The sequence below is a fragment of the Penaeus japonicus genome, unplaced genomic scaffold, assembly GCF_977035675.1.
Source record: "Penaeus japonicus unplaced genomic scaffold, GWHDUDI00000001_assembly GWHDUDI00000010, whole genome shotgun sequence".
NCBI classification, from domain to species: Eukaryota; Metazoa; Arthropoda; class Malacostraca; order Decapoda; family Penaeidae; genus Penaeus; species Penaeus japonicus.
Window position 1 is genome coordinate 5,336,326 of NW_028234412.1, and position 9,559 is coordinate 5,345,884.

The 9,559-nt window shown below is 42.3% G+C and overlaps 1 protein-coding gene across 1 annotated transcript in view; it reads right to left on the reverse strand.

Moving 5' to 3' along the window:
* Positions 1-439: 439 nt before the first annotated feature.
* LOC122255599 (SATB1_N and homeodomain domain-containing protein dve) overlaps positions 440-9,559 on the reverse strand; it is a 41,722-nt gene continuing 32,602 nt past the window's right edge. The window contains exons 2-8 of the mRNA XM_086541367.1: positions 9,409-9,559; positions 8,848-8,970; positions 7,056-7,145; positions 2,881-3,153; positions 2,545-2,748; positions 1,871-2,032; positions 440-911 (exon numbers count right to left, since the gene is read on the reverse strand). The exon at positions 9,409-9,559 is cut by the window's right edge and continues 53 nt beyond it. Of these exons, the coding sequence (XP_086397493.1) occupies positions 636-911; positions 1,871-2,032; positions 2,545-2,748; positions 2,881-3,153; positions 7,056-7,145; positions 8,848-8,970; positions 9,409-9,559 (1,279 nt within the window). The 3' untranslated portion in view covers positions 440-635. The remainder of the gene's footprint in view (positions 912-1,870; positions 2,033-2,544; positions 2,749-2,880; positions 3,154-7,055; positions 7,146-8,847; positions 8,971-9,408) is intronic.

Here is a 9,559-nt window from a genome sequence, read left to right on the forward strand (position 1 = left end):
TTTCTTTTGGGGGTTTTTCCTTTATTTGCTTTCGGGTGTGCGTGCGTTGGTGTGCGCACGGGTGCTTGCGCGTAAAGCTGTGCACGTCTTTCTATCTGGCAGGGAAGAGGTGTAAACACGTCTATGAATACAACTCTCCACCCACATGAGCGTTTCGAGTCTGTGTGCGACAAAAAAAAAAAAAAAAGAAAAAAAAAAAGAAAAAAAAAATCTTTCCTCTTAAATTACAATACATTTAAGATGTGAAGTTGAAAGGTAAAATCCACTCCATTTTCTTTTGTTTGTTTACCTTTTTTTTCTTCCTACAAATATCCAACTCTGTAAAACACCACGAGGAATTTCCATCTTCAACTTCAACTTCTACACTTCCTTTCCTTACTCGTCCGCTTCTTCTTCTTCTTCTTCTTCCTTCCTTATCATCGTCCCATCTTCTACGTTCTTTCTTCTTTTTTCTTCCTCTTCCACTTCCTTCTAGTTTCTTCCTTCCGCCTCCTCCTCCTCTCCTCCTCCTCGTCCTTCCTTCCTCCTCCTCTTCCTTCCTCCTCCTCTTCCTCGTCCTTCCTTCCTCTCTTCCTCTTCCTCTTCCTCTTCCTCCTCCTCTTCCTTCCTCTTCCTTCCTCCTCTTCCATCCCACCTTACATCGAAACCCTCAACCGCTTACACTTGGCTCTCCGGTTCTTGAACCAAAACTGGACGTTCTTGGGCTCGAGTTTGGGGAACTTCTGGCGGTAGGGCATCCGGTTCAACTCCTCCGTGTACTTGAGGATGAGATTATGACTCGGGTGGGTGTTGATCGCGAACCACTGCTCGAGACGCGGCACTTCCGTCACGGGGTCGATAAAAGTGCGGTTTCGTTTGCGCCGTTCTTCCGGTATGCCACTGCCCCCGAGCCCGCCGGAGAAGGGCGAGACCTGATAAACGGGGAGAGAGAAAAGGGAAGAGATAAGATAAGGGGTTGGGGATGGTTGGGATGATGATGAGGGGAGGGTATAGGAGACGGGTGGAGGAGGTGGTGGTTTTGCTTTTAAATTTTTAGTGGTAACGAATATGGAGAGGAACGAAAAAGAAGGAGAGAAATATATATATATATTTTTTTTCTCTATAGTTATTTTGGTTTATTTCAGTTTGTGATATTTACTTGATTTTCCTTCCTTATTTTCCCACGAAGTATTGAAGTATGATCATAATAATGATGATAATGATGATGATGATAATAATATAATAATAATGATAATAATAATGATGATAATGATAATAATAACAATAATAACAATAATGATAATAATAGCAATAATAATAATAATAATGATAATAATAATAATGATATTAACAGTGATGATAATGATAATGATAAAAGTAACAGCAACAACAATAACAACTGGTAATAAATAGTATAACTTTTTTATTATCATAACAGTAATGTCAATGATAATGATAACAATGATAATAATAATATCATTATCATCGTCATTGATCTTATCATTATCATTCCTAATCATCATTATAATTACAATTAACATTATCTATATCATCACTATTATCATTATTATTTAGAAATACAAAATCATAGAATTTCAAGCATTTACTTTATGTCTATATTTAATAATACTATAAATTTCCTTTATTACTATTCTTTTTCCACTCACTTCCTTGGTCACTTTATCATTCTTCTTAAAATATTACGTGACTACAATCTTCGCCGTTGCTAAATTGCACCACTATCAAAAAACAAAAAACTAACGACTATCAAAATTTGCTAATAAAGAATTAATAACGAAACAAATATATAAAATATAATGCGAAAAATGTAAAGAAATTCGAAAATCAACGGTCCAAAAATCAAAAATAATTCTATCGTTGGCACCCTTACCTGTGGCATATAGTGTGCCATATACATCATGGAGTGTTGGAGAAGCGAGCCTGGCACTACTGGGTATGGCAGTCGGTCCATTCCCCCTTGCCCCAGGCCGGGTATGGGGGGGTATGGGGGCAGAGATAGAGCCCCTGGGGATACCACGGGTGGAGGGGAACACTGTAGAAGATGAGAGAAAAATATGTGTTATCGTACCTCAGGCATGTCGTATGGTTTGTTTGTGGGGTATCGTACGGATGTGATAGTTGTCGTACGAATGTTTTATTTTATTATTATTATTTCTATTTTTTATTTTTTTGTCATGAGAAAGTCTGTTGATTAATATGTTTGCTAATATTTTTCCCTCTTCTCTGTTTTTTCTCTCTTCTCCCCACTCTTTTCTCTTAGTCTCTCTCTCTCTCTCTCTCTCTCTCTCTCTCTCTCTCTCTCTCTCTCTCTCTCTCTCTCTCTCTCTCTCTCTCTCTCTCTCTCTCGCTCTCTCTCTCTTTCTCTTCTCTCAGTCTCTCTCTCTCTCTTTCTCTCTCCTCCATTTTCTCTCAGTCTCTCTCTCTCTCTCACTCTCTCTCTCTCTCTCTCATTCTCTCTCTCTCTCTCACTCACTCACTCACCCTCTCACTCTCCCTCTTACTCTATCTTTCTAACACAACATAACTAAACTCCGCCAAGCTCACCTTTCCGTCATTGGTAACGCTGACACTGTCACGTGATCTGACGTCATCCTCGTCTTCGCTCATGTCGACGTCACTCTCGGGGGGGCACCGCTCTCCGCCCGAGGTCTGGCCCCCCTCTGAGCTCCCTGCCGCCTGGCTACGCCCCTGCAGGCTGTCCGACGGTTCTGAACCCGCGCCTCCGGAGCCTCGTTGATCTTCCTCCTCCTGAAGAAGGTTTAAGGGGCGTGAATTGACGGCGGGGGGAGGGGGGAGGGGAAGGGGGGGAGGGGGAGGAGGAGGAGGGGGAGATATAAGAGATGGAATATTGATGATTTTGCAAGAAAACGGGGACAGTACCTGATTATCCTCATGTTGCTGTTGTTGCTGTTGTTGTTGTTGTTGCTGCTGTTGTTGCTGTTGTTGTTGTTGTTGTTGGTGATGTTGGTGTTGGAGATGGGCGTGTTCGTGAGGCGTGGGCGGCGAGCTGGCGAGGCTGTGGGCGTTGTGGGTGGGCGGGGGGTAGGTGTCGTGGTGGTCATCGTTATCGGAGATGCTCGTCTCGTCGGGTGGGGGTGACTTGAGGCCGTTGATGGCGCGGAACTCCTGGCGCTTGTAGGCCGCCCGCGCGTTCTGTGGGCGTGGGAGAGAGAGAGAGAGAGAGATGAGGTTAGTTACTTGGTTGGAATGAGAGGGGCTTATTTTGAATGTGTGTGTGTGTATGGGTGTGTGTGTGTGTGTGTGTGTGTGTGTGTGTGTGTGTGTGTGTGTGTGAGTGTGTGTGAGCGAGAGCGGGCGGGCGAAAGAGAAAGTGAGTGAGAGAGAGAGAGAGAAAGAGAGAAAAAGAAAGAGATATAGAGAAAGAGAGAGAGAGAGATAGAGTTCAGCAAATATAAGGAACATCAGCAAAAAAAAATACTAAAATACGAAGTGCACTACAAGTAAAAAAAAAAAAAAAAAAAAAAAAAAAATGTACAGTATAATCCACCCACAGCCCCGACATCACACGCGTCTTAATAAGAGTGTATATGGGATGACGTGATACTCCAGCTAAACCTTGACACCACGAGGATAACATCATCAATGACAACCACAAGTCTCGGCACTATATCATAACCATGAATCTTGTCATGAGAAATAAAATCCTAATCGTAATAAATAGTATTTGTCCTTTGCCTTTGTTAATTGTATAATATGATCCTATAGTCCTATGCACGGGTGGTGTCCTAGTGCCTAACCTCAAGTATGTTGCGTCTTATTATTTTCCCTATTGTGTCTAAGGGCGATTATTTAATTCGACAAGTAGCGCAATTAGTACCTAGTCGAATTAAAGAAACTTGTGTACTTAATGAGAGCATAACAAAACTGCTTTAATTAGTTCTGTTCACATGAATAGTACAGAACCAATGGCGTCGACTTGTATAAACTGAATTTACACTGTGCAGAGAGAGAGAGAGGGGGAGGGAGAGAGAGAGAGAGAGAGAGAGAGAGAGAGAGAGAGAGAGAGAGAGAGAGAGAGAGAGAGAGAGAGAGAGAGAGAGAGGGGAGAGAGAGGAGAGAGGAGAGAGAGAGAGAGAGAGAGAGGGGGAGAGAGAGAGAGAGAGAGAGAGAGAGAGAGAGAGAGAGAGAGAGAGAGAGAGAGAGAGAGAGAGAGAGAGAGAGAGGAGAGAGAGAGAGAGAGAGAGAGAGAGAGAGAGAGGGAGAGAGAGAGAGAGAGAGAGAGAGAGAGAGAGAGGGAGAGGGAGAGAGGGAGAGAGAGAGAGAGAGAGAAAGAAAGAGAGAGAGAGAGAAAGAAAGAAAGAGAGAGAGAGAGAGAAGGAAAGAGAGAGGGAGACGGACAGACAGAGAGAGAGAGAAAGACAAAGAGAGAGAGATAAATAAATATACATATAGATGGATAAATAGATATTTATATATATAGATAGACAGAGAGAGAGAGAGAGAGAGAGAGAGAGAGAGAGAGAGAGAGAGAGAGAGGAAGAGAGAAAGAGAGATTAAGCTAAGTGTGTAAATAAATGTAGGAGAAAAAAACAACGTGAATAAAAAGAGTTAGAGAAACATTGAAATAAACTGATAATTAAGAAAAAAAATCGTGAAAAGAACAGAAAGACTTCAGAATAACCAGTACACCAACCAAAAATGAAAATATAAAATACAAACAAACAAACAAACAAAAAATATCTGCAAAACATTATTAGAAAAAAAAGAAAAAAAATACACGCACTGGCTACCTAGCACCCTAGTCTCGATCACTCAACAACATTATAATTAAAGTGATTTAAGAAGTTGAAGGATAAAATAAACCCACATATATGTTTGAGGTTCTGATAGATCAAAGGGACAGTTGCTGGGAGATAAATATTTAAGAATAAGGAGATGGTGATGACTAGTTTATTTTCAGGTTACGAGATAATAGACAGACAAACAGACATATAGACAGACAGACAGACATACAGACATGTAGATAGACATATAGGCAGACAGAAAGACATTCTGACAGACAGACAGATAGATAGACAGAAAGGTAGGTAGATTGATAGATAGTAGGAGCTCTACAATAAACCAATCATGAAAACGTTTCCCAATCACGAAGAACTCTCCACGAAAACGTTTCCCACTCACCAAGAACTCTACACGAAAACGTTTCCCACTCACCAAGAACTCTGCACGAAAACGTTTCCCACTCACCAAGAACTCTACACGAAAACGTTTCCCACTCACCTTGAACTCTACACGAAAACGTTTCCCACTCACCAAGAACTCTACACGAAAACGTTTCCCACTCACCAAGAACTCTACACGAAAACGTTTCCCACCCACCAAGAACTACACGAAAACGTTTCCCACTCACCAAGAACTCTACACGAAAACGTTTCCCACTCACCAAGAACTCTACACGAAAACGTTTCCCACTCACCAAGAACTCTACACGAAAACGTTTCCCACCCACCAAGAACTACACGAAAACGTTTCCCACTCACCAAGAACTCTACACGAAAACGTTTCCCACTCACCAAGAACTCTACACGAAAACGTTTCCCACTCACCAAGAACTCTACACGAAAACGTTTCCCACTCACCAAGAACTACACGAAAACGTTTCCCACTCACCAAGAACTCTACACGAAAACGTTTCCCACCCACCAAGAACTACACGAAAACGTTTCCCACCCACCAAGAACTCTACACGAAAACGTTTCCCACTCACCAAGAACTCTACACGAAAACGTTTCCCACCCACCAAGAACTACACGAAAACGTTTCCCACCCACCAAGAACTCTACACGAAAACGTTTCCCACCCACCAAGAACTCTACACGAAAACGTTTCCCACTCACCAAAAACTACACGAAAACGTTTCCCACCCACCAAGAACTCTACACGAAAACGTTTCCCACCCACCAAGAACTCTACACGAAAACGTTTCCCACTCACCAAGAACTCTACACGAAAACGTTTCCCACTCACCAAGAACTCTACACGAAAACGTTTCCCACTCACCAAGAACTCTACACGAAAACGTTTCCCACTCACCAAGAACTACACGAAAACGTTTCCCACTCACCAAGAACTACACGAAAACGTTTCCCACCCACCAAGAACTACACGAAAACGTTTCCCACTTACAAAGAACTCTACACGAAAACGTTTCCCACCCACCAAGAACTACACGAAAACGTTTCCCACTCACCAAGATCTCTACACGAAAACGTTTCCCACTCACCAAGAACTCTACACGAAAACGTTTCCCACTCACCAAGAACTCTACACGAAAACGTTTCCCACCCACCAAGAACTACACGAAAACGTTTCCCACTCACCAAAAACTACACGAAAACGTTTCCCACTCACCAAGATCTCTACACGAAAACGTTTCCCACTCACCAAGAACTACACGAAAACGTTTCCCACTCACCAAGAACTACACGAAAACGTTTCCCACTCACCAAGATCTCTACACGAAAACGTTTCCCACTCACCAAGAACTCTACACGAAAACGTTTCCCACTCACCAAGAACTCTACACGAAAACGTTTCCCACCCACCAAGAACTACACGAAAACGTTTCCCACTCACCAAAAACTACACGAAAACGTTTCCCACTCACCAAGATCTCTACACGAAAACGTTTCCCACTCACCAAGATCTCTACACGAAAACGTTTCCCACTCACCAAGAACTCTACACGAAAACGTTTCCCACTCACCAAGAACTCTACACGAAAACGTTTCCCACTCACCAAGAACTCTACACGAAAACGTTTCCCACTCACCAAGAACTCTGCACGAAAACGTTTCCCACTCATCAAGAACTCTACATGGAAACGTTTCCCACCCACCAAGAACTACACGAAAACGTTTCCCACCCACCAAGAACTCTACACGAAAACGTTTCCCACTCACCAAGAACTCTACACGAAAACGTTTCCCACTCACCAAGAACTCTACACGAAAACGTTTCCCACCCACCAAGAACTCTACACGAAAACGTTTCCCACTCACCAAGAACTCTACACGAAAACGTTTCCCACTCACCTTGAACCAGTAAACAACGTTGCTAACATCCAGTGGCTTCCTGCCTCGCCGTGACTCAAGTCCGTTTAGCTCCGTGACGTATTGTTGAATCTGGGAGTAAAAGGGAGAAGGAAAATAAAATAAAAAAAATATAAATAAACGTTGGTAAACATTTGCCATGTACTTTAGCCCGTAACGTTGGTCCGGACACGCCCCGTAACCGGGGTGTTTTTATAATCTCTCTCTCTCTCTCTCTGTAGTGATGCTAGATCTAAAAGGATTTACGACGATGACTGTAATAAATGAGATATTAATGACGAAGGAAGCGGATTAGAATTGTGTCTTTTTAGAGATTCGGAAAGAGGTCTCCATCCTTTATTTATGTATAACATTAGGGTGGGATGGGTGTTTCTTGGGGGGTATCCCTAAGGATACAGTTGGTTTGGGGTCGGTGATATATCCATAGACATTTTGAGGACACTTGGGGGACGGGTTGGGGAAGGGAGATAAAAGGAGTCGGCAGGGAGGGGGACGAAGAAGGGCGCAGGACTCCGTATATTTTCTTCTACCTTCTACTTCCTTTCTTGTTCCTCCTCCTTCTCTTCCTTTTTTCCTTCTCCTCCTCTTCTCCTTCTTCCTCCTCCTCTTTTTCTTCCTCCTTCTCCTCCTTTTTCTCCTCCTCCTCTTCCTCCTCCTTCTTTTCCTTTTCCTCTTCCTCCTTCTCCTCCTCCATCTCCTCTTCTCCTTCTTCTTCTTCTTCTTCCTCCTCCTCCTCCTCCTCCTCCTCCTCCTCCTCCTCTTCCTCCTCCTCCCCCTCCTCCTCCTCTCTTTCCTCCTCCACTTCCTCCTCCTCTTCCTCATTTTCCTATTTCTTCCTCTTCACTCCTCTTCCTAGTCTTTCTCCTTCTTCTTCCTCCTCCTCCTCCTCCTCCTCCTCCTCCTCCTCCACCTCCTTCTCCTCTATCTTCCTCTTCCACCTCCTCCTCCACCTCCTTCTCCTCTATTTTCCTCCTCTCCCTTTGAAAGAAACAGCTATGTGATCTTGCACTACTGCTAATCATTTACTTTTTGCTGAGTCACTGTAATTTTATTGGGTGTCCCTTTGGTCTCTTTCAAATGGTGTCTGTCTGTCTGTCTGTCAGCTTATCTCTCTCTCACTGGGTACATGAACTCTCAATATTTATACGCTGAAACAAAGACAGAGGAACATGGATGTGTGTTTGTGTGTTTGTGTTTGTATGTGTGTGTGTGTTTGTGTGTGTGTGTGTGTGTGTGTGTGTGTGTGTGTGTGTGTGTGTGTGTGTGTGTGTGTGTGGGTGGGTGGGTGTGTGTGTGTGTGTGTGTGTGTGTGTGTGTGTGTGTGTGTGTGTGTGTGTGTGTGTGTGTGTGTGTGTGTGTGTGTGTGTGTGTGCGTGTGTGTGTAAAAATGTATATAAATATATAAATATATAAATATATAAATATATATATATATATATATAGTGATATATATATATATATATATATATATATATATATAAATATATTATATTTATATATATCATATATATATATATATATACATATAATATATAGATATATATATATTTATATATATATATATATATATAGAATAGTAATATATAATATATATATTATATATACATACATACATACATACATGCATGCATGCATGCATGTATGTATGTATGTATGTATGTATGTATGTATGTATGTATGTATGTAAATATGTATATATATACGTATATGTATATATATGCGTGTGATAGAAATGTATATGCATGCGTGTACATCAACCCACATAAACTCGTACCTGCAGCCGGGTAGGGTGCTGGTTTTCGGCGAACCAACGATGTAAACGAGGCAACTCCAACTCCGGGTCAAAACTGGTTCGCATCCTTGTCTTCTGAGGTCCATATTGACTGGTCACTGTTTGCTGTGGGTGAGGGGGAAAAAAAATTGATATTTGGTATGATTTTTGAAAATTGTTGTCTTGGTGGTCAGGCTGTTAGACGTGTTGGTATGTGCGTGGAGGTGTGGTTGCTTGGCTGGAAGGATTAAGTGTGGATGTATGTGGATTAAGTGTGGGAAGATGTGGATTAAGTGTGGGTAGATGTGGATTAAGTGTGGGAAGATGTGGATTAAGTGTTGGTATCTGTATGTGTTTTTGGAATCAAATGGAAAGGGTGTATTTATAATTATGGCCCTATGTAGATGAAGTGAATGAATAAATGAATAGATGAATAAAAAATATATATAAGGGAGGTAGTAAACATACACTCATATACACAAACATTCATATACACATACACACAGAATAAGAAATAAATGCACACACACACACACAAACAAACAACCAAACAACCCAACCAACCTGTATCGCGGGGTGAATGGGCTCAGACGCGAGTTTCTCCATGGAGTGCGGGCGTGGGTGGGCGTGATGAGGGGGCGTCATAATATGCGTCGTGGGCGGGGGGCGTGACGCATGAGCCACGTGTACTGTCCACCAAGCTTCGAACTGACGC